General features: G+C 38.2%; 2 protein-coding genes across 2 annotated transcripts; both read right to left on the reverse strand.

Annotated features, from left to right (window-relative positions):
• Positions 1–5,169: 5,169 nt before the first annotated feature.
• LOC117337709 (transcription factor HIVEP2-like) lies at positions 5,170–12,217 on the reverse strand. The gene is made up of 2 exons (XM_033898806.1): positions 11,959–12,217; positions 5,170–6,009 (listed from the first exon to the last, which is right to left on the reverse strand). The coding sequence occupies exon 2, from the start codon at positions 6,004–6,006 to the stop codon at positions 5,170–5,172; it is 837 nt and encodes a 278-aa protein (XP_033754697.1). The 5' UTR covers positions 6,007–6,009; positions 11,959–12,217.
• A 12,578-nt stretch (positions 12,218–24,795) lies between these two features.
• LOC117338152 (toll-like receptor 6) lies at positions 24,796–26,182 on the reverse strand. The gene has a single exon (XM_033899375.1). The coding sequence runs from the start codon at positions 26,080–26,082 to the stop codon at positions 24,814–24,816; it is 1,269 nt and encodes a 422-aa protein (XP_033755266.1). The 5' UTR covers positions 26,083–26,182; the 3' UTR covers positions 24,796–24,813.
• Between the last annotated feature and the right edge of the window lie 305 nt (positions 26,183–26,487).

The following is a 26,487-nucleotide window of genomic DNA, read 5'->3' on the forward strand; positions in this document are numbered from 1 at the left end:
TTGTAATTAACCCGCCCTGTCGACTGGATTAATGTTGCCGAAACGACCACACTAGATGTCAAGGACACAAGGTCAAAGTTCAAGGTCAAGCGATGAGTTTGTCATTTATCGATTTCACATGAAGTATGGCCCAGATGTTTTCCATAGCCAACGAGGGAACGTTTGAATGTCAAGCAGCTCGACATACGACATTCAACATTCAGAAAAGAATGTTGAGTAGCACGACATGCGACATTTATAGTTTAACCCAATTAAATAAAGTTCTGATCTATCGAAGTTGAGTAAAGTAGATCACGGGTTTGTACGATATATTCGTCCTCAAGATCACACCAACCTAGTCGCCAAGTGGAGCATTGACATCGCTCTTTTGCCATTTTCTGATGTCAGATTCATGTAATAGTTTTCTTTCTATCAAAACAAGTTTTCATCTCAAAAATTGATTTTCTGATATCATAGTTTTATCTATAAATCAAAATTAATTCTTGAATTTCTGAAATAAAAAAAAAAACTGATATCAAAATTGAAAACTGTTGATATCAGAAAATAGTGAATAAATCAGTAATATATCTATGTGAGGGGGCCACATTGGACTATTATGGATGGCAGAAGTCTGTACATCAAATGACATGTCAGGACACGACCTCGTGACGTCATTATAATACTGTTGACGTATACAATAGGCAGTCTGATGACCAATCATATGGCTTGAAGGTGATACACAACGGGAGTTTACCGCAAACAATACGGGAGATTCGAGATAGTGAAAATGACGTATAATCACGTGGTTAGAGTACAATTCTTCGGATTGTCCCACCTCCGGTGATTGTGACGTCATATTTTGGTGTGAATATCGAACTCAAACCACGTCATTTATTTTAACGTCATTTTCGCTACCTCGAAACTCCCTATTAATCAACCATGCACGAATATCCTATGACCTGAGAGTGTGCTTGAACAATATCAAAATTATCCGTCAAAACAAAATAGACAAGACATTACTGTAGGACGATGAATTGGGTGCTTATGAACTCAGAAGAGGGCGCTTACAGGGAGAGAGGCGATCAAAGAACCCATGCATCTTATGCCAAATGGGAGTAGATCGAGGAGGCTTGTTGAATAGTCCATTTTAACAGCCAATTTCCAATAAGCCATCTATAGAGAATTGAACTTTTAAGCTGTCGATCATTTTGCAACGATACCATCCATTTTCAACGGCATTCATGGTCCATATTCAACGTTGAAACCTGACCCAGGGTTGAAAACTGATCAAGGGTCAATTTTCAAGGGGGAGGGGTTGGTTGGTTCCCCTTTCAACGTTACGCCGACAGAGTTAGAACTCCCTTTTGTAATCTGCGTCAGGATAGATGTTCTAGGTTTTTTTTTTATGCAGAAAAATTGGATTTGCGCTGTATGCTCTGTGAACTAGGGTCGAGAAAAATGCTCCTGTCACTCAAAATTATGATCAATTTAAACTAGATTAGGTTAATTGCTCTATATTTGTATACATAGCCAGAGTTGAAGGCTATGCTATTACCACCCTCCAACATTTTCAGCTTCTAATCGTATCTTTAAGAATTTTAGCAGAAAATTAATTGCATCCCTAAGAAATTCAATCGCGGTCAATCTTTACCAACCTGTCGCGCTGACTTTTGCGTGGGATGTTTACGCAAATTAAAGTAGGCGATTTCATTTGGAAAGACAACATCGACGGGTTAACTAGTTAAAAAAAGCATTGATTAGTAAAGGTCATAGAACGTATTTTCATATTTTGATTATTAACATTTAAAGAAGTCTTGGTCGTTGGTGTATCTCGTTGAACATTGTCCGTGTCATTACGCGAGTAATTAAGTTACCAGCAAGGATGACGTACAGATGTAATAATGAAATGCAAATAGAGAAACAAAAATAGAAAAAAACAACTTAAAACATTTCTATTTCAAAGCAAATGCAAATATTTGGGATTCGAACTATTTGCACTTATACCTATATACTTATGTTTAACTGTTGACGATACACATGTAAGTAGTAATTTATAGGCTGTGTGAAGTAAGCTCAACATACGACATACGACATGCAATATTACAAATAATCATATCGTGTGTTTTCACCAGCCAACGAGGGAACTTTTGAATGTTCAGCGGCTCGACATACGACATACGACATTCAGATTTTGAATGTTCAGCGGCTCGACATACGACATACGACATTCAGATTTTGAATTTCAGCGGCTCGACATACGACATACGACATTCAGATTTTGAATGTTCAGCGGCTCGACATACGACATTCAGATTTTGAATGTTCAACGGCTCGAATTACGACATACGACATTCAGATTTTGAATGTTCAGCGGCTCGACATACGACATACGACATTCAGATTTTGAATGTTCAGCGGCTCGAATTACGACATACGACATTCATATTTTGAATGTTCAGCGGCTCGACATACGACATACGACATTCAGATTTTGAATGTTCAGCGGCTCAACATACGACATACGGGTATCAGGTATAAACTAATACACAAATCTAATATTTCCTAAATTCTATGGTCATATACGGTACATACTATATCTGGCCTTTGTAAACTTTATTTATCGTACAACATTTGCGAAACAAGTGATGTTAACTTATATTAATTGATTTTATTGGCCCGAATTGAAGCGCGCGAGAGGTTTGGTTTGGTTTATTTTGTTTAACGTCCTATTAACAGCTAAGGTTACTTAAGGACGGCCTCTCGTGCGTGCGACATGCATGCGTGTGGCGAGTGCTTATATGTGTTTTGGGAGGCTGCCGTATGTTCGTGTTAAGTCTCCTTGTGATAGACCGGAACTTTTGCCGATTTATAGTGCTATCTCACTGAAGCATACTGCTGAAGACACCCAGCAGGATACCCTACCCGGTCACATTATACTGACAACGGTCGCACGAGAGGTCTTACTGTGTAAAATGACTTGATTGATTAGTTCTACATCAGTCCGACTTATAATAGATCTATGCTTTAGTTTAACAGTAATGACTGTAAGGTGAGTGCAGTTTCAAGAGTGTAAGATATTACATGAAATTGATTTATGTCCGCTGTTCTTTATTATCAAACAAAACCACAAACAGGGATGATTTTTGGTGTTTCAAAACCATTAACTTACTTGACCAATGCATTTATGCAAAACTTTTGAAAATTTGGAATTATAATATTGCCGTAATTCCTAACAGGCCATCTGAACGATTCATGCCCTTTGGACCTCTTGTTATAGACTTTATATGCCTGGGCAAGGGGACATAACCCAAAGTATTCCTCAATGGGGTGAACGCTCAATCTAAAGGCCGAAAATAGGCAGTGCCGAGGAAGACATAAGGAAGAAGAGTATTTTCAGGGAGACGATAAACGATCTCAAATAGTCGCCTCTTGCGAATCGTGCAATTGGGGCTTCCAGTACAAGTTTTACGCTTCGCCTAGAGTAACCCTTGGTTAGCGAAGATGGTACTAGGTAAAAGTCATACCTCTATGGGGGGAAAAGTAAATGGCGCGAAAACAGTGACGTCACAATACGGCCATGGTTGCGTATTGATTTGTTCAAAAGAATCCCTCATCAAATAAGTAAAATTGTATATAAAACGTGTTTTTAATTCGAAATACAGTTTCAGATATTGATTAGAAACATTAATGTCAGTATGTTTTTGTTTCATAGGGGTGTAAAAAAAAAAAATTAAAAAAAATGCTAATTTTTGCAAGAATCTTCTACGCGAATTACATACAGTTTGCAAACACTTTTGTCGTACCGCTATGAAACTAAAACAAATATTTACATCAATGCTTAAATGTACGCCATTTAAGTGAAATTGAAACTCTTACTAAATTAATGCATCTGTCCACTTAAATAAACGAGGAATTGTGACATTCAAGTTATAATTTTCAATTAAATCTTTCATCGACGCCGCCAACAAAATGTCGGTCATACCCGGTATGGGCCGACTGCTTGGTTAGATGCACAGACACGAAAGCGAAGTCAATAGAGCGGAACGTATATATGTGTAGATGGAGAAACCCACTTACCTGTAACTAGAGGGTGGATTATATAGACTATTACAGGGACATGCTCTGAAACATTGACTATTGTTATCAAGCTCTGGAACTGTGACGTTTACAAATGGGTTCGTCACTACCTCTAATAGATCCTGGTTAGTGACTAGTCTACAGATGCAAATATATACAAATATTACTACTATTTGGTAGCCTTTAACATTTAACGAGAACATATAACACCTAAAATATAAGTTTTATATATACAGTGTATATACAGTGGTCTGTCTGACCGCTGCCACTTAATCTTAATACTATAACTCCTCCCGTACCACTCACAACGGCTAGTTATAATTACTGGTCGCCGGTCTGTGTGTGACCGCTGACTATACGGCTACGGGGATTCAGTGACTAGCAATATGTGTAATCGAACATGATTATACGCTCTGACTGTTCCTATGTATTTTCATCGGCCACCTAACCCCTGGTGTTTGCTGCTGACCACCAACACTACTTATAGTATGGTCGCTGACATGCCCGCCGACTACCTTGTAGTTGCTGACTTGACCGTCGACTACCTGCTTGTAGTCGCCAACTAAATTGTAGTCGCTAACCTATCAGCCTCTGCCAAACACTCTGTGTTAAAACGATTAGTTGATGGATCAAGGAGAAGACCGTGGTCACATCTATCTTTCCATAACTAGCTACCTTTCTTAGGGTCTCTCCGCTTCTGTCTGTACAGTTTGGATGCCGAAATCAGAGTGTTTGTGTTCTGTCAGAGCCGGCTTTTATACCCTCCGATATAGACCATCTGAGTCATTCAAGTGTTTTACATGCAAGGGTAGGATTACATAATCAAGCGTGCGGGAGAATGCACGAGAATAGTTCAGGACCCGGATGAACACATGTAAACAATACACAACGATGCCTGATCGGTATGTGTTATCTATTTTCATTACACTACCCACGCCTTCGAGGTTGAAGCTTCCATGCTTCTTAATTATGTTAGAACGAAATCAAAGAACCAAAGGAAAGCAATTATTTACAAAACAAATAAACTTTCTTTATTAATCCAGCAGTGTTGAAACACTAGTGTACGGACATTTCGTTTAAGTGAGGTCCGTCCAAATGTTGTGGGCATCTAGCCTATTCTCTATTTCCAGTGAAGGTATCCAAATAAAAGTAGGTTTCATCTACCGTGGTTTGTTTCACTTGCTTGCTTGCCTCATGATATCGACAAGTGGTCGTGACTGTCCGCTTAGTTTTGTTCATGGCGGGCTCCGTCTGGACTCCAACACTAACAAAACGTCGACTAACCGTACTCGTATGTCGCTTCGTGGGATGAGTTACTGGTTTCGGGATGACATGTCGCAGATCTGTGGCACGTAGCCTTTTGCCTGGTTCACCACTTTGTTCTGCTATTCTCTTCTTATGAAATGGCAGTGTAGGTTTTGTTGATTTCCTGATCACCCGACCCATCAAAGAATCATCCGGGGGTACAGGATTTGTGGCCACTGCTGTAGCTGAGGTTGAAGGTCTGTTGTCAGATGGGACAACTGGCTCAGTAGTTTCTTTCTCCGACTCCTCGGACAGTAAGCCCCCAGGGTCCTGTTTTTGCCAATCTTCTGTTTCCTTAGGCGAAGGATAGGAATCATCATCCGACCCATCGTCACTATCACTACTGGAGCTGCTTGAGCTGTCACTGGATCCTGCGGTCTGCTTATCCTCTGGTAGATTAGACACATGGACGGTCTCAGGTTGGCTGTTTTTGTCCATACCCTTCTCTTCGATATGTCTTTTCTCATGACGGGTAAGGTATACTTGCTTTGTAGTCGTGAAATTACAATGAGTACAGGCAAATGCATTCTTTTCAGAGTGTTTCAGACCACACATCACAAGATGCTCCCTGAGCTCTTCTGTTCCAGCGGTTCTGAACTTGCACATAGGACATGCCTTCATTGGGGTCGTCTTTGTGTTTACCATTCTCTGAAAGTACCAAAAGCTTTGATTAGTGGTATATCTTCTTCATGTGATACAGGTATTTTATGATAGAACATCTCAAGACATAGACTAGTACAAAATATAGTCAGAGTGTTTGGCAGGTGCTTTCCTATGTCTGCGACCCTGTTTTGGGTTAGTTTCTATATTCTTAGAACTAATATTCTTAAGGTCTCTCCCAGACTCGTTTTCACTCTCTTTGAAAGTAGCACTCTCCTCACACCAATCACTTCTACTGTCATCAACTTGCTTGCTCTCGAAACAACTCTCGTCAACCTGAGTCTGTTGCTCTTTAACTTTTGCAAAATCCTCTGCATTCTCATTCCTGAGCATCTGAACTTTTTTTTGCTTCATGCGGTCTACATGAATTACTTGTAGCTTCCCTTTTCGCCCACAATGTACGCGATATGTGACGTCAGTGAGCTTTGATATCACTCGGAATGGACCCTTCCAGCGACAGGCTAGCTTTGAACTTTGTCCTGTCTTGACGTTGGGAAAGAAAACGAATACATCATCACCAGCTTTGAATGGTTGCCAGGAGAGTTTCTGATCATGAAGCTTCTTCTGTCTAAGCATTCGTCCCTTTACACTTTCTCTGACTAACTGATGTGCGTCTTCCATCTTTTCCTGTAGCTCCCACGCCCATGTATTCTGTGGTAATGCTTTCAGATTTCGTGGCATTGAGTATTGTAGATCTAGTGGAGTAGAAGTTTCTCTTCCAAGCATCATGAAGTTTGGGGAATTGGAAGTGGTCTCATGTTCGGTTGACCGATATGCCATCATGACATATGGCAAGTGTCTGTCCCAGTCAGTGTGTCGCTCATTCACAAATGCCCTCAACATGGTAACCAGTGTCTTATTGAACCGCTCAACCATACCATCTGACTGCGGGTGATAGGGAGTGGTACGGGTCTTTTGAATTTGCAGTATACGACACATTTCCCGAAACAATGCACTCTCAAACTGAGAGCCCTGATCTGAATGGATAATACTGGTGACTCCGAATCGACAGACGACTTCTTCTACCAGTATGCGTGCTACGGTCTCTGCGTTCATGTTTTGCATTGGAAAACTTTCTGTCCACTTTGTGTAGTAGTCGGAGATAACCAAGATGTGCCTGTTGCCATCATCGGTCTCCGGCAATTCGCACAGAATGTCCATAGCTATGCGCTCCATTGGGTATCCCGATTCAGTTATCTGCATAGGTGCTCTCTTGGTTTTTGTCATGTTCTTGCTCTTAGCACACATCGTGCAACCAGTGACATATCGTTTGATATCATCTTGTATCCCAGGCCAGTAATACTGTTGGCGGATCTTGGCAAGAGTCTTTCTTGTTCCCAGATGAGCAGCTGTCTTGTTATCATGGGCATGACCAAGGATTGTGCGACGTTCGTTTCTAGGAACTATAATATGAACTACTCCTTTTTGTGTTTTTCTCACCAATAGATCATCTTGAATGGACAGTATTTCAAACTGTGACCATAGGGATTTCACTGTTTTGTTTCTGCCACCTATGGACTTATACCCAGGTCTTTCCCCTTTCTTGACCCAGTCAATAACCAGACCTAAGTCATCATCTTCCTCTTGTTTTTCGCTCAGGGTTTTCTCACGTTTTTCTTTTTCATCAGATTTACAAGGGTCTATGCTCCTCACTATCTGAGCTGTAGATTCAGTTGCTCGATTGTCTGCCTTCAGTTCCCAGTCTGGGTCAAAGTTGCATTGACGACAAGGGATCCTGCTCAGTCCATCGGCATTCTGATGTTGCTTCCCTGGTCGATGAATGATGTGCATGTCATATGAGCTTAACACCTGAAGCCATCTTGCCATCTGGCCCTCTGGGTCTTTGAAATTCAGCAACCATCTGAGCGAACTGTGGTCTGTTCTGACAGTAAACTTTCTGCCATACAGATAATGCCGGAAGTATTTTGTGAAATTGACGACAGCCAGTAATTCTTTACGCGTTACGCAATACTTCCTCTCTGCCTTGGTCAATGTTCGTCCTGCAAATGCTATGGGTCTCTCTATGCCATCAATTTCCTGTGATAGTGCAGCCCCAATAGCTTCATGACTCGCATCGGTGTCGAGTATGAACTCTTTACTAAAATCAGGGTGGGCCAGAGTTGTTGCACTTGTCAATTCTCTTTTCAGAATCTCATACGCTTCCTGACACTGAGGTGTCCAATCAAATTTCCGTCCCTTTTCTGTCAGCTTGTGTAGGCATTTCGCAATCACAGAAAAGTTCCTGACAAACTTTCTGTAATAACTACAGAACCCCAGGAATGACCGCAGTTGTTTGATGTTGACTGGGACTGGCCACTCCGCAACTTTCTACACCTTATCTGGGTCGGTGGAGATACCTTCCTCCGAGATCTTGTGGCCAAGGTAAATGACTTCTTTGGCAAACAGACAACATTTTCTCGCCTTTAGCTTTAATCCAGCTTCTTGTAAGCGTTTGAAAACTTGTTGCAGATTCTCAATCATGTCTTCAAATGTCTTCCCGGTCACGATTATATCGTCTAGGTAAATTAAACAGGTCTGCCACTGTAAACCTGCTAGTACCGTTTCCATCAGTCTCTCGAATGTCGCAGGAGCTGACGCTAGACCAAAAGGCATGACCGTGAACTCATAAAGACCTGTTCTTGTCGCGAATGCAGTCTTCTGGCGATCTTCAGGAGCCAAATCAACCTGCCAATAACCGGAGTTTAGGTCGAGTGTTGAGAACCACGAGCAACCTGACATTTGATCAAGAGCCTCGTCAATACGTGGAAGTGGATACGCATCCGGAATGCTAACAGCATTCAGCTGTCGATAATCCACGCAAAATCGTAAGCTCCCGTCCTTCTTTTTCACGAGGACGATCCCAGAACTCCATGGACTGGAGGATTTCTGTATGATCCCTCTGTCAAGCATATCCTTTACTTGTCTATCAATCTCGGGACCAAGATTGCCTGGCACTCTTCTTACTGGCTGTTTTATGGGTTTGGCACCCCCAGTGTTGATCTTATGTTGAATCAAGTCTGTTCTACCCAGATCGTCGTCGGTAACGGCAAACAGGTTCTGATGTTTTAGCAGCAATTCATACCCAGCGTTGTATTGATCTGTTGTAAGATTATTTTTGGAGTCATTCAACAATGTTTGGATATCTGCCCTAAGTCCAGCTACTTTGTTAGGTGTCGGTTCGTCGACGGTTCCCATTACACCATCAATAGTGCTGACCTGAGCAATCGTTGTTCCTGGGTAAAATTGTTGACTCTCGTTGCCCAGATTCATTAATCTTACAGGCACCGTAGTATCATACTGCACAAGTGCCCTAGCGACCAATGCTCTCTCTGTCTTAAGAAAAGTCGCTGGTTTCTCAACTAGAAGTAGTTTGCTGGCTGTTTCACCTTCTGGTAAACATACCTTCCCTTGGACCACGACCTCACTGTTGGCAGGAATGGTTACCTTCTCTGTAAGTGAAAGTCGGTAGCAACCCATAGCACCCTCGTAGAATGTCGGTACCGTTACATCATCAAGTGTGAGAACACCTTTCTTGAAATCAAGAGACCCATTTCTCTCCTGCATTATGTCTAGACCCAGAATACCATCGGTATTAATCTTAGCAATAATTGCTTCCACATAAATGTCTTTTGTCTTATTAAGCCGGATGACAAAACTCCCTTTGCCCTTGACCTCAAGTTTCTCACCACTAGCTGTTAAAACATCTTGGTGAACTCTACTCAGGCGAGGTTTAGCCGATTCTGTAATTTTATCAAACATTCGCTCTGATATGATGGTGACTGTTGCCCCTGTGTCAACCAATAGGTTTACTTTAGTTCCATGAACTTCGGCAGTTATATACATGCCTGCTTCCTGCACGGCTGTAGACAACCCAATGCCAGCTCTTGGTTTCTTTTGTCTCTGTCGACGATGGGTGTTCACCTGCTGGGCCCCTGGTTGTTTCTGACTTTTATTAGGGTCATTCTTTTTGTCAGGCTTGGGACAATTTCTACGAAAATGTCCCTCCTCACCACAGTTAAAGCAGTTCTTGTTCCTGACCACATTAGACCTACTTCTAGACTTCATCTTTCCAACGTCCTTTTCCAGAGACTCTAGCTTTTTCTGCATGTCCTGGAGCAGTTTTAACATCTCTGACCCCTCAGATGTTTCAGTATTAGTATTTCTAAGATATGATTGGCCTTCCTTTGATTTCTTCTCACAGCGGTTGTATGCCTCTAATTCAACCGATAGTTGTATGGCCTCAGTCAAATTCTTAGGCCTCGACTGTTTGATTCTTATGCGCATCTCGGAGTCTGCAAGTGCTTCAATGAACTGTTGCATAGCCAATGTCTCCCTAACATCATTTGGCACTGTGCGATATGCCAAGTTCACAAGCCGTCTAATCGCTTGTCCCAGTTCTGGTAAACTTTCCGATGCTTTTTGACGCCTCTCCATTAACTGAACCCTATAAAGCTCAGTCTGGTTTGGGGGAGCAAACCTCTCCTCCAAGGCTTTGACTAGCGACTCATAATCCTGCTGCTTAGGAATGTCAAGGTCACCCAGTATCCCTTGAGCTTGGCCCCGCAATGCTACTGCTAAGTGGAGACCTTTCTCATTATCAGTCCATCGGTTTATTCGAGAACAAGCATCAAAATGTGATTTGAAGTCAACCCATGGAGATGTGCCGTCATATGTTGCCGCTTTCACGGTAACCATTTTACTTTTATATTTTGTCGACATGTCCCTGACTTCATCATCTGTTTCTTCAGCATCCCTCCTGCTGGCAACTCTACTCATTCTTTTTTTCTGGTGGTTACATTGTCATATTTGTGACCATCTAGTCTGTGATCATTATCCACACCATGCGGACATGGTACAGATGTCATTGGTTTAGTGCGAGACAATAGATTGTGACTGCTAGCCTGCATCTGTTTCATTTGTTCTCCGAGCTCTTTAATCTCTTGTTCAAACTTTTGTATACTTTCGTCCCTTAATCCAAGACTATAGTCTGGAGAGAACTTCTCCGGTTTTAGACGAGTATCTTTTTCTTTGGTTCCAAACCCAGAGTCGACAACTGCGTGCTTCCGCATCGGTATATTGGGTTGTGTGATAGGGGTTGAGAAATCAAAGTGAATATGACCGGTGTTGTTAAAGTCAAGACCATTATCTGATTCCCTGTCAGACTGGTCACTGGTATAGCCTTCTGCCATATTAAATCACAGTGAGAATATAAGTAACAAACAATTTTTTTTTTTTTTTTTTATTATTATTATTACATCAACAACAGTTTATAAACTATAGACAACTAAAATGTCACAAACCAGTTGTCAAATAACCAGGATCCCGCCGCTGCCACCAAAGTTTGTGACGTTTACAAATGGGTTCGTCACTACCTCTAATAGATCCTGGTTAGTGACTAGTCTACAGATGCAAATATATACAAATATTACTACTATTTGGTAGCCTTTAACATTTAACGAGAACATATAACACCTAAAATATAAGTTTTATATATACAGTGTATATACAGTGGTCTGTCTGACCGCTGACACTTAATCTTAATACTATAACTCGTCCCGTACCACTCACAACGGCTAGTTATAATTACTGGTCGCCGGTCTGTGTGTGACCGCTGACTATACGGCTACGGGGATTCAGTGACTAGCAATATGTGTAATCGAACATGATTATACGCTCTGACTGTTCCTATGTATTTTCATCGGCCACCTAACCCCTGGTGTTTGCTGCTGACCACCAACACTACTTATAGTATGGTCGCTGACATGCCCGCCGACTACCTTGTAGTTGCTGACTTGACCGTCGACTACCTGCTTGTAGTCGCCAACTAAATTGTAGTCGCTAACCTATCAGCCTCTGCCAAACACTCTGTGTTAAAACGATTAGTTGATGGATCAAGGAGAAGACCGTGGTCACATCTATCTTTCCATAACTAGCTACCTTTCTTAGGGTCTCTCCGCTTCTGTCTGTACAGTTTGGATGCCGAAATCAGAGTGTTTGTGTTCTGTCAGAGCCGGCTTTTATACCCTCCGATATAGACCATCTGAGTCATTCAAGTGTTTTACATGCAAGGGTAGGATTACATAATCAAGCGTGCGGGAGAATGCACGAGAATAGTTCAGGACCCGGATGAACACATGTAAACAATACACAACGATGCCTGATCGGTATGTGTTATCTATTTTCATTACAGAACAATGGACTATTGTTATCAATGTAATCAACTTGTGAGGATCCTGGACAGACGGTTTAGATAATTATTTTGTGGAAAAAACACGCCTTTTGATTTCAAGTCGTGATGTCACACTACTATTTGTGTATATAGAGCTGTTTACTTCCTGAATATCAGACTGTACAACACAATGGATAACTACTTACTTTTTCTAGTAATCTGCGTACACTGGACTGTCCATTATTCAGGTACTTCTTGTATTTTTATTCACGACGTTACGTGAACTTTTAACACTAAGTGAACTGTCCATATAGCCATCACAGTACTACTTCTATGAAATGGAAGTGTCATGTATATTTTTACCACCACACATCATCATTATCTATGGAATATGAATATATATTGCAATTGAAGATAAATATATATTCCAATTTAAACAAAGTCACTTAAATCTGGTATGCTTTCTCTATTTGAATTCAATAACGTACTATAATGTTCAATTTCCCAGCTATCGTCTTTCTATTTCCTTATGTTATTCTGTTTTCTAGTGTTAATCTGTTTTCTAGTGTTATTCTGTTTTTTAGCGTTATTCTGTTTTTTAGCGTTATTCTATTTTCTAGTATTATTCTGTTTTCTAGTGTTATTCTGTTTCCTAATGTAATTTTGTTTTCTAGTGTTATTTTGTTTTCTAGTGTTATTCTGTTTTCTAGTGTTATTCTGTTTTCTTGTATTATTCTATTTTCTAGCGTCATTCTGTTTTCTAGTATTATTCTGTTTCCTGGTATTATTCTGTAGTATTATTCTGTTTCCTAATGTAATTTTGTTTTCTAGTGTTATTCTGTTTTCTACTGTTATTCTGTTTTCTAGTATTATTTTGTTTTCTAGTTTTCTAGTGTTATTCTGTTTTCTAGTGTTTTTCTGTTTTTTAGTGGTATCCTTTTTCTAGCATTATAGATTTTTAGGATTAGTTATTTTTAGCATTCTTCTGATTTTTAGCATTATTCTATTTTCTAGCGTTACTAGGTAAAAAGTTACAGTATGATTAGTCGTAACCAACGAAGCATGTCTCGTTATATTACCACGCGATATATTTATAATGTTGAAATATAAGTAGATATGCAACAGTTAAAGAAACAAAAACTAGAGGCACCGTTTGGTTTGTTTTTGTTTAACGTCCTATTAACAGCCAGGGTCATTTAAGGACGTGCCAGGTTTTTAAGGTGGAGGAAAGCCGGAGTACCCGGAGAAAAACCACCGGCCTACGGTCAGTACCTGGCAACTGCCCCACGTAGGTTTCGAAATCGCAACCCAGAGGTGGAGGGCTAATGTTAAAGTGTCACCGAAGTAAGGATCTTCAGTATGTTGCTGTACACTTTATATTTTTCAAGTTATATTTGTACGGGAGTATGTTTAACAAGCTTTCTGTTTTGCTCTTTTCTCTTTTGCTATGGTACATTTTGACTTAAAATGCTGACCACAGACATCATATATACTGCTTGTTATAAAAGCATATCAAATAATATCTATAAAATACGAAGGATGATTGATATGTTATGGGCCTCGTATTGAAGGAGGTATTCAAGGATGTTATTTTTAAGTCATATTATTCTCTGACTATATAGGGTCGTGTACCCAAGGACTGGTCTCATTTGGTCAGATTATATCGACGAGGTAGTACTCTAAAATAAACAAGACAAGTGTCTTTTGCGAAATGGACAAAATCGGCGAAAGAGCAGCGATCCAATATTAACATAAAAAAGGTTTAAGGATATCCATAATCGTAACACTAGGGAAATATGCCCCTTCATATGCTACAGTGAAAAGGCGGAAGGCGGAATTTAAGCGAGGCCGACAGAGCCTTGAGGATAATCTCCGTCCTGGAAGGCCTGTCGATGTTGCAACCCCAGAAATGGTAAATAAAGTTCATGATATTGTTATCACTAACAGACGAGTCACAGAAATATATATAGCCAGTAGAGTTGGCATTTCACAGGAAAGAGTGCATTCCATTCTGACCGAGGATCTTGCAATGAGAAAGCTTTCGGCCCGATGGGTACCGATACTTCTGACAGTTGATAAGAAGCACACCAGGCGCACATTATCGCGTGTTAAACTTAACCTTTTGAAAAAGATCCTGCCAATTTTCTTCAGAGATTTGTCACTATGGATGAAACATGGGTCCACTATTTTACCCTAGAGACCAAACAACAATCGAAACAATGGAAGCGCCCTGGCTCTCCCCGCCAAAGAAGGCCGAGACTGTTCCATCAGCTGGGAAAGTTATGGTATCGGTTTTCTGGGAAGCAGATGGTATTCTGCAAATATATTATCTCCAAAAGGAACAAACAATCAATGGCACGTACTATGCTTCACTTCTGAGGCAGTTACGGGAAAATATTATACTTAAGCACCGTGGAAAGCTCACTGAAGGTGTGTTCCATCAGGACAATGCTCCTGTTCACAAGTCTGTTATTGCCATGGCTCCCATTCACGATTGTGGCTTTAAATTGATTGAGTATCCGCCTTATTCACCTTATCTCACTCCATCAGACTTTCACCTATTTCCAAAACTGAAAACAGGCACCCACTTTCAGTCCGATGATGACGTCATACATGCAGTGGATGACTTTCTGAACAGCCAAGAAAAGGAGTTATATAAAAATTGCATTGAGACCCTTAACACCACTAGCAACAGTGTATAGATATTGAGGGGATTATGTTGAAAAATAATAAAATATATCCGGTAAAATTTAAATCCTTCGATACGAGGCTCACAACCAACATATCAATCAGCTCTCGTATATCTAACAAACAAATAAACAGAACTAATATCAACGTCGTTAAGTAATCATAATCATAATTATAAAGATATTAAACTGCTGAAAGAGAAGCCAACAAATTTGGAGAGTCTTCCTTGTTTTTCCAATCGATATTTTTGTCGGAGATGTAGTATCTCAAATCTTTGTATTAAGGTCTACTAAGTTCTGTAGCTATAATTTTGTTTATCATTTCAGATGGACTTACAGATTGTTGCAGTGTGCAAAGATTAGAAGATACATTTCAAGTCACCTGTTCATTTTGTGGTCTACATGCCGTTCCTCAGGATATAGAGAAGAATACAATTTCTCTAAACCTTAATCACAACAACGTAAACATCCTGCTTAAAGAGTCCTTTATAGATATGCCACATTTAGAACAAATTGAACTGTCAAATAACAGTTTGTCAGTCATTTCGACTGGCACCTTTCATCACCTGGTCAACCTGACGTACATTGACCTATCACATAATCTCCTTGATGGCTTCTCATTCGAAGCGTCAGCCTTCAATCCCCGAAATAACCTCAAGACCCTTTTAATGCAGAATAACAACTTCCATTTAAGGAAGGTCTATCCAGAACCAACGTTATTGTCTCTATCACAAATTGAAACACTTTATATTGATATGTTCGACGGTTTGACTTTTGGAGAGGGATTTTTGAATTTAAAGAAATTGAAAACATTGTCGTTCCACCAAAGAGGAGAGCTGTCGATCAGAAACACGTCATTTAAAGGACTGGATAGTATCACTATTTCTAATTTATTTCTTTATTTTAACACTGCAAAGTTAGAGTTTGAAAGTCACGCATTGCATCCTTTTCGAAACCTATCTAAGTTGATGTTAGATTCACACCGAAAAAGAGACGTTCGTTTTATTCTGCCCCTTCTCCATGGATTGTCGGGAAGAACGATAGAAACAATTGAAATTCGTCATAACTTTGTTCGTAATGATGATACAGTTCATTTACAAAATTCAGACATCCGTTTCTTTAGCGCTGTATGCATTAGAAAACTTAACCTTTCTAACAATGCAATTGGAAGTATTAGTATAGAAGCCGTGTTGTCATGGACCAGTCGAGGCTGTATAGAGTATTTGGATTTGTCGAGAAACACTTTTCAATCACCACAAGTCTTTTTCATTCTGAAACTATTTCCGTCGATACAATATTTTGATTGCTCATATAAAACGTCAACATTCATGCGAAAACGAAGAACCTTTAAAAATCGAAAGATTTATCTTCCAGACAGTCTCATTTATCTTAACCTTAGACATTTTAAATTTTCATCTGACTTCGGACGTGTCGGCTTTATTGACAAAAATCTGAAGATTTTGGACATCAGTTATCAGGAATCTCCCTTTACATGTGGTGGACGTCGTTTTAACGGTTTAAGTCACCTAACAGAGTTCGATATGTCTGGAATTGATTGTTCATTTCCTCATCCTGAAATGTTCACTGCCATGTTAAATCTGACAAAACTAACGGCCAGAGAGTGTCTACTAGGCTATAGTGGATTAGTTCATAACAATCTTTTTCAAGGATTGACACGTCTTACTACTATCGACCTTTCGTCAAACAAAATAAGGTATCTGAACTCGAGCACCTTTAAAGACCAGTCGGATTCGATGAAAATGTTACTTCTTCCTGACAATTTAATCCATAGCCTTCCGATTCAAAGTCTGGAACACCTTAAAGAATTAGAAATGGTCGATATCAGAAATAACCTTATTGCTTCTTTAACATTTTCAGAATTTACCTTTTTGGAAAATTATCCATCGGCGTCAGAGAATTTTAAAGTTAAACTTGCTGGAAATCCATTCGTGTGTGATTGTAACAGCCTGGACTTCCTTTCTTGGATATCTACGACACAGGTTATATATGACAAAGATGATCTCGTATGTATAAATAACAACATGAAAGTCGTCGATTTACTTAAAACATTTCACGATTTTAGAATTGACTGTGCATCTCAGTTTTGGCTGAGCACTTCTATCAGTCTCACAGTGATTTTCCTCGTGTTGGGAATCATGTTCCGATTGGCTTGGCGATACAGCGTGAATTTACGCTTTTGGTGTCGACATCAAGTAGAACACGAGACGCCGCCATATGATATCTTCATTTCATACTGCAGAGAAGATTGTCGATGGATACGGAAATCATTTACTACATGGCTAGAAAAACACGATATCAGATATAGCGCCGAAGATAAAACTTTTGATACGGGACTAGACATGTGTGATAATATCATGAGAGCGATTGATGATTCCTATCAAACTGTATTTGTAGTAAGCTGTACATTCCTTGAATACGAATGGCAAACATTCGCTATGAAGGTAGCAAGTAGATACTCATTCCGTGAAGGAAGAGAACGCATGAATATCATTATCCTATTAGATGATATGAAGCGGAGCGAATTTCCAAAACTCATCCGAGAAAACTGGGACATCATACGCCCTTTACAATGGCCAGATGAGCACAACACTGATAAAACAAGACTCTGTACAGCAAGGAAGCTATTCTGGGAAAAGTTGTTGAAACGAATTCGGAAAGGAAATAAACGACTAGCTTCATCTGATAATTCTGAGTCAACAGTATAGACGTTTGTATATCACATGGTCACTTGTATCTTCAATAGAAATACTAACAAACATTACTTGTTGTTGAAGCAACACAAATACAATAGAAACGTGTTCTGAGATTGTTAATGCTGATAATAAGAAAAGCCGGATAAAAGATATTGGTGATTTAAATGAACAAATATATTGATCTTGGACACCTATCTAAATTGATCTAAGGTCTGTTGGTAATATACGTACTAGTGGTATTGCTGTTTGTTTGACTGCTGTTTTGTTTACATGTTGCTTGTTAAAATGCTAATTTTATTGATAAAACCGCTGCGATAATTTAGTAGTCGCCGTATGTGATGTAATTGTCAACGTAAGCTTTTGAAACAGCTTATACCATATGGAAATGATGAAAAAGTCTTCACTTATAAAAAGAGTTCACACGAAATCAATGCAAAACACGTAAGTAAACTGTTCACTTGTTATTTAAAGAGATGAAAGTAGAAGGAAACATGTAAGGAAGTTTATTTTTTTACAAGGTTTCATAAACACCTTCAAATTATCCTCCTAACGTCCATAGCCCAGTTGTTCAAAAGGTGATTAGCTTAATCACTTGATTAGTAAAAACCTCATTTCTCCTTTATATACACACTTGTGTATGTATGCTTCTTAAAATACGTAGGTTGGAAGATGCTGAAGAGTGATAGAGTTTCATAAAACTTTGTCAAGTTAGTTTTACAAGAAATGATTTTATCAGGATTTTAATATTTTTGTTAAACTGTGATTAGCGTAATAATCGTTTGAACAAGTGGGCTCTTGTTATTAACTAGTAAAATGTTAAGTCTATGTAAAGACATTCTTGTAAAAGCAACTCGCAGACCGTTTCTAATTCAAGCAGATCAGATTCAATAAAAATGTGATTTTCTGATGTTATAAAACATACAGGAAAATTAAAACATTCCCGCTTACAGAATATAGAAAGATGTTATAGATTGTGATGATGGTGCAATTGAAAAAAGGGAACCACTCCGTCGTCTGAAAAAAAGTTAGAGATTGAGCTGACTTCGAACGGTTGGGTGATGTAGTTCACAAACAGACGCTATTGCGTGGGCTTTCTATACCTAAACGACATATAATCTCTATAAAACATGTATTAAAAGAAATGAGTAGTCTGAGAATTACTTTGACATCAAGTATATCCACGCACAACACTCATTGGCAACAATATTTAAACCCCGCTAATTTTATTACATTAAATTTGAAATATTTTACATGCACAGTGTACCTATATTACAACTATATTACAGCTGTACCATGACTACCATGTAAATTGGTACTATGCAGCAATGATGCGACAAGGTGTCCTTAAATTCTGTTATAGAATCTGGCATTCAGGAAGTATACCCGTGTACCTACACCATTGTCATAAAGTTGTGTTGACGTCAGTGGTGGCCATATATTCTGTTAACAATCTGCCATTCAGGGTGTATACATATGTATGTACACAATTATTGAATAGATTTGTTGACGTCAGAGGTGTCAATCGACTGATTCTGTTGTTCAATATGGTGTCTAGGAATTATACAGCTGTACCTACACCATTGTTGATAAGTTGTGTTGACGTCAGAGGTGTTGTTTGATTCGGTTGTAAACTGTGCCTACAAAATTGTTGTGTTATTTTTACACAGAACGTTATCTGTAAATTCCATATCATCGATTAAATACTGCAACACGGGATGTTAACTTAAACATGGTGTAATTCGAAGAAACAAATGATTTTTATATAAACAATTTAACTTCAACGGCATACCTTATGTCCATAACCCTGAGATTGTTGTCCTCAGAAAAATTAAATTTACCAAATCTAAAGGTATTAGTTGTTAAATTTAGATAAACAAGATTTTTAGGAAGATGCACTATCTGATCAAAAATGCTTTTACGTTTTCTCAAGTTTAATGACTTCCAGAATTTGCATTCAAACCGCTGTACTGACGGAAATAACCTCAGAATGAAAAAGACTTGTGGTATATGGAAAAGGTTACTTGACAGATCTAAATATTTAATGCAATCCCTCCTTTTCCAGGATCGCATGGCTGATATACTTATACTTTCGATACCATTTTGTGTCAAAATCAGGTGTTTTGTGCAAATTGAGCTGAGGAACCGTATGTCTGATTTCTCCAAATGTGCAGCTCTATCATTTCGAATATAATTGTAACTTAATCTTAGCGTCTCCATAGATTTCCCACGTAATCCGTATAGCAGAGGTAAAACGGAATGGATGTCTCTGAGTCTTCCTGAATTCAAATACAAAGATTTCAGACTTTGCAAAGCATTGCTTTCAAAGCTACCAACATTCCCAAAGAAAAATCTCATTTCGGAAATGTTCTTTCCTTCTAATGCTTGAAATGTTGTATTTCTAAATGACAACTTTCCCTTTTGCATGAAGTGGAGTTCCTTCATTTCTTCTATGTTAGAAAATCCTTCCCCAAAACTGAGATCGTCAAAAAGATCCATGAAAACAGTGTCAATTTTTGGCAGGTATAATAATATATTGTCCGGAAAGGTCTTTCGCACGTTGAAGATATTATTGTAAATAATCAGTGTGTGCAAGCTTTTCAAAGGTTCGAAAGTGGAAGCTACGAACGAAGACGCATCCAGCAGATTGAATGATATATCAAGGTAATTGAGGTTTCCCAGATGATCAAATGCACCAGGTAAAATTACTGACAAACTGTTTGACGGAAGAGAAAGGTGTTTTAAATATGGTACATTAGAAAACGACCCTTTGCGTAGGATGTTGATATTGTTCTTTTCAAGGTTAAGCAAGGTTGTGTTCATCCGTAGATCCTCAGGTACGACCTTGAGATGACACGATGCACACATGATTTGATATACATCTTCTAATCCATGTATACTGCAGCAATCAGAGAGTCCATCTGAAACAATAACAACATATTGATTACTAAGACTTATTTAATAAAGACCAAATTAGTTTCTATACGTGAATCAGTTACATTTTAGAAGGTTCTTTTCGAAAAGCAACTACAGCAACAAAAACACTTTTCCTGCCAAGCATGGGAAACACGTTAGAAGGAGAAAGTCCCGAGTTCGACCAGCGATTCATTTCTATTGATTACAATATATTATTTTGCAAATACATACGTTTCAAACCTCTGTAAAATGCTTAATAAATTTTGACGGATATGACAAATACTGACTTAGATATGGCATTAAGACTAGAGGTGATATTGCAGCAATTATGCTCTCAGAAAGAGCTCCACTTTTGAAATAATGTTTCAATTGATCATTCGCAAGTGTGATAGCAAAAATATATATTGACTCTTTACGATATTAACATAACAATTGTAAAACTCGTGACATGGAGTGAAAATATATATACCTGACCTCAAATACATACTAATGTCAGTACCATACTATAAATATCTATACCTGACCTCAATTAGATATTAATGTCAGTACCATAACATAAATATCTATACCTGACCTCAATTAGATATTAATGTCAGCGCCATATTATAAAACAAGATAGCATGCTACAAGAAAGTATTATATATATATATAGCAATACTTTGGTACTGTTCAAAGAAATGAACAGCGATTATTCTTCAAAGCTGGATTTTATAACAGGAAGTCTTCCAGTGCATTCCTTCTTTCCCCTTTAACCTTTGAACTTGAGTGCACTATGCATATGTATATCAATGGTTAGTATTCTCTGTCGAGCTCACCTATATAGATTTAGTAATAGGGCCGATGGTGAATATTGACTATCTAGTTGCTAATGGTTTACATACTTGTAGACTAGATATGTATATATATAAATGTTGTTTTTCAAGAATAGCATCGTATAAACATATGAAACAGGCTAAATGAAGAAAAAAAGAATAAAAGAATTTAATGACAATAACTACCGGCTTTTATTAATTATTTCCTTGTTAGTGCTGTATATGGGATACATTTGTAATATGTATATAGCTACTGTGTATGAACTGTACGGTAAGCTTATTTATCTTAATCAAAATAAATGTTTTCAAGTCAAGTATTTATCGTTTATAGTTTCGGTAAAATAAACAATGGCAACCATACATGTATTTTATTGTTCTAATACTGATGTTTTTTCTGAGACTTAGATATTAGTCTCTTTATATACAGTTAGGTAACTTCACAGGCAATAAATGACAGTGGAATGAAAACCTTCACAAGAAAAATAGGTATTTCCCGACACTGTTGTACAATGCTTGGTGTTGTATTGTCAACAACTTTAGTTATATAAGGACGGTCTCCCCTGTACATACATGTCGTGTAGTGTGTGTTTTGGTAAACTGCGTTATGTACGTCATTGTCTCTTTGTGACAGTGCAAAACTGGTGCCGACATTTAATGAAGTGCTATCGCTTTGAAGTATACTATTAATGACATCTAGAAGGTCACACTGACAAAAGGAAGACAGGTCGCCCCACCACAAAAATGCAGAGTATCAACAGGTTTTGTATATGAAAGTAAATCTAATGTATATTTTTCTTTCAAATAAATAACTATAACTTTACTTATTTTTCAAAATAATATGTTTCATATTTTTAAAAATAGTAATTTAGTAAGCATACTTCTGTGAAGATGTCTAATTGTAACTAAGGTGTATGCATGTGTCGTGTCCTCAGGGCTCATGAGATTTGGAAGTTAGCGATACTAATAACAGGGCCCTAATGCAGGAAGTATATCTTTTGTAAGAAAAATCTTTGGAGTGCATGCAGCAAAATGCCAATGAGCCATACAAGTGTCTACTTCCGGGCGGGTCTAAACAAGAAAATCGCTATAAATAAATTATTCAAAATCTTTGGACATTTGATATCCAATCCTATTTGGAAAACTGGGCAAACATTATGATGTAAATACCTTATTATACTAATTGTCAAGAAATATATCTATAAGTAGCAGGTCAAAGATGATCAATTTCTTTTTTATAGAAAGTGGAAAGAGCCATATAGTAAATCCTTACAACATATGAAAGAAAGACAAGGAAATAAAATATCAAAGATAAACAAATGGTTTTTCGTCGTTAATAAAAAAAAATGATGGGAAAGATGTTTTCTGATTATTGACTAATTTGCCTATTTTGTGTATTTGTTGATATCTATACTGTATGCAACAATTGTAAAATTACTACACAACAGAGTGGCAAGAAATTATCAGATATCTACATCTATGAATTCTAATGAATAGTCCTTGTTGTAGGGGCCGCAGTGGCCGAGTGGTTAAGGTGTCCCAACACTTTATCACTAGCCCTCAACCTCTGGGTTGCGAATTCGAAACCTACGTGGGGCATTTGTCAGGTACTGACCGTAGGCCGGTGGTTTTTCTCCGGGTACTCCGGCTTTCCTCCACCTCCAAAACCTGGCACGTCCTTAAATGACCCTGGCTGTTAATAGGACGTTAAACAAAATAAACTAAACCAAACTAAAGATCCTACACACTTAAGTCTACTGCTTTTGCACTCGGAGGAGTTAAGCAAGTCGTATCAATGAGTAGATGAATCTGTGTACACATGTGAAAATTGAATCATCGAAATACATTACGAGATTGCAAGAAGTTTTCGATACGAAATGGAATTTCTTTCTGAAAAAAAGTCGATAATTTAAAAACAAAATCTTATTTCTACACAGAACGTTATCTGTAAATTCCATATCATCGATTAAATACTGCAACACGGGATGTTAACCTAAACATGGTGTAATTCGAAGAAACAAATAATTTTTATATGAACAATTTAGCTTCAACGGCATAGCTCCGGAGGTTATAATTAGTATCTCGATGAGAACTTCATGCGTACTGAGAATTTGCTTTACATGTAAATATGATACTCCAAACTTGGTAACATGGATTGTAGCAGGACTGGCCTCCGTCTTTCAGGGACCACAGAACCAAATCAAAAATAGATTGTGGGTTTTCTCCGTTTGGGCATGAAGATTTAATAGGAAGGTGAATGTATCGGGGCCTACTGATTGGATATTTAGGTGAGAGAAGTTTCCAAAGCTTTATGTGTGGGCTGGGCAATACATGTAGATGTAAAATATATAGAAAAAAGCTATTTTTCCTAGCCTGTTTTTGTCAGGGTGAGTTAATTAAGTGTGTATTTTGTTGTAAATTTAGATGATTGTTTGGTGCTGAATTCAATACAAGATGGTGGCCCCCATATGAAAAAAGTTTAAATTGGTAGAATTTGTAATCATTCTATTTACAGGTTTCCGAGATGACATTCTTCAACATTATAGCTAGTGGACCAGTGTTGAAAACTCAATTTAAGCAGTACAGTGGTAAACGTTAACATTACCGTCAATGGGAAATCATTTGGTTCCGTGGTTCCCTCACTGACATTAACTATGATAAACGTATAAAACATTAAGACAAAAACGCTTTACTTTGTCATTTTATTAATATGGTTTGTTATGCACAAGGCTACAGCCACTCTAGCATCCGTGCCCGGATTGCACAGTGGCCGGGGTTCGATTCCCCGATCGGACGTCAATAGGTATATGGCAACCTGCCCGACCAAGTTGGTTTCCCCCGGGTACTCAGGTTTCCTCCAAAAGTAAGACCCTCGTACACTTCTGTCTGGGTCAACAAGCGTGATTGATATAAGTTGAAATAACTTGTTTTTCAATTGTTTAAAATAAATTAAGTTTTCCTTTTTTACCCTCCATTGAACTGTCATACCGTCAGAGGTCCGTGCGCTGGGAGACAATGTTAAATTGTATAAATATGATATGATTGTCTGTAAAAACGCTAAGATCGTAGAGACCGTCTACGTGTAATGGTTACTTTTAATTTTTTTCTAGCATAGCAGCCTATGCTGTTTTTATACGCTAAAAAAAAAAGAAAAAGAAAAACAATATTTTCTCAAACTTCCTAACGGTATAAAACCGTAATCAAAATTAGTCTTGGATAACTATATTATGTAAAACGGTTTTCACAAAGCTCAGCTAGTTCAGATTTTTAACAAACCATATCTAATGTTTCATAATGGAAATTTTAGACTTGTTATACATATATTGTTATAGATGTTAAGAAGTTAGTACAATCCTGGTTCACCATTTGGTATACACTGATGCTACGCAATGTATCTATTTTAAAAAAAAGTTCATATATTTTGATAACAGTTTATTAACATACGATATCGTTTGGCTCAGATATTTAAAGGTTTACCGACCACTGGGATACGCACAAATCTATACCGTTGATTCAGAATTAAGGGATGAAGCTAGTCTTTTATTTCCTTTCCGAATTCGTTTCAATAACTTTACCCAGAATAGCTTCCTTGCTGTACAGAGTCTTGTTTTATCAGTGTTATGCTCATCTGGCCATTGTAAAGGACGTATGATGTCCCAGTTTTCTCGGATGAGTTTTGGAAATTCGCTCCGCTTCATATCATCTAATAGGATAATGATATTCATGCGTTCTCTTCCTTTACGAAATGAGTATCTGCTTGCTACCTTCATAGCGAATGTTTGCCATTCGTATTCAAGGAATTTACAGCTTACTACAAATACAGTTTGATACGAATCATCAATTGCACCCATAATATTATCACACATGTCTAGTCCCGTATCAAAAGTTTTATCTTCAGCACTATATCTGATATTGTGTTGTTCAAGCCATGTAGTAAATGGTTTCCGTATCCATTTGCAATCTTCTCTGCAGTATGAAATGAATATATCATATGGAAACGTCTCGTGTTCTACTTGATGTCGGCACCAAAAGCGTAAATTCACGCTGTATCGCCAAGCCAATCGGAATACAATTCCCAACACGAGGAAAATCACTGCGAGGCTGACTGCAAAGATCAGCCAAAACTGAGATGTACAGTCAATTCTAAAATCTTGAAATGTTTTAAGTAACTCGACAACTTTCATGTTGTTATTTATACATACGAGATCATCTTTGTCATATATAACCTGTGTCGTAGATATCCAAGAAAGGAAGTCCATGCTGCTACAATCACACACGAATGGATTTCCAGCAAGTTTAACTTTAAAATTCTCTGACGCCGATGGATAATTTTCAAGAAGTGTAAATTCGGAATAGGTTAAAGAAGCAATAAGGTTATTTCTGATATCGAGCAATTCTAATACCTTCAGTTGTTCCAAACTTTGAATCGGACAATTTTCGATTAAATTGCTATCAAGCAGTAGCATTTTCAATGAATCCGACTGATCGGCAAATGTACTGGAGTTTAGTTGTATTATTTTGTTTGACGATATATCGATATTAGAAAGATGATTCAAGCCTTTAAATAGAGCATTTGTATAAAACCGTCTGCTATTCCCTAGGTTGCACCCTCTCGCCGTTAGTTTCGTAAGATTCAACATGTTTGTGAACATCTTAGGATGTGGAAATGAACAATCCATTCCTGACATATCAAATTCTGTTAGGTGAATTAAACCTTCAATTCGACGACCATCGCATGGAAGTGCAGCTATTTGGTACCTTATGTCCATAACTTTGAGATTGTTGTCCTCAGAAAAATTAAATTGACCAAATCTAAAGGTATTAGTTGTTAAATTTAGATAAACAAGATTTTTAGGAAGATGCACTCTCTGATCAATAATGCTTTTACGTTTTCTCAAGTTTAATGACTTCCAGAATTTGCATTCAAACCGCTGTACTGACGGAAATAACCTCAGAATGAAAAAAACTTGTGGTATATGGAAAAGGTTACTTGACAGATCTAAATATTTAATGCAATCCCTCCTTTTCCAGGATCGCATGGCTGATATACTAATACTTTCGATACCATTTTGTGTCAAAATCAGGTGTTTTGTGCAAATTGAGCTGAGGAACCGTATGTCTGATTTCTCCAAATGTGCAGCTCTATCATTTCGAATATAATTGTAACTTAATCT

The sequence above is a fragment of the Pecten maximus genome, chromosome 11 (genome assembly GCF_902652985.1).
Source record: "Pecten maximus chromosome 11, xPecMax1.1, whole genome shotgun sequence".
NCBI classification, from domain to species: Eukaryota; Metazoa; Mollusca; class Bivalvia; order Pectinida; family Pectinidae; genus Pecten; species Pecten maximus.

Coding starts and splice junctions, on each gene's coding strand:
- LOC117337709 (XM_033898806.1), bottom strand. CDS start 6,006: ATGGTAAACACAAAGACGACCCCAATGAAGGCATGTCCTATGTGCAAG.
- LOC117338152 (XM_033899375.1), bottom strand. CDS start 26,082: ATGGACATAAGGTACCAAATAGCTGCACTTCCATGCGATGGTCGTCGA.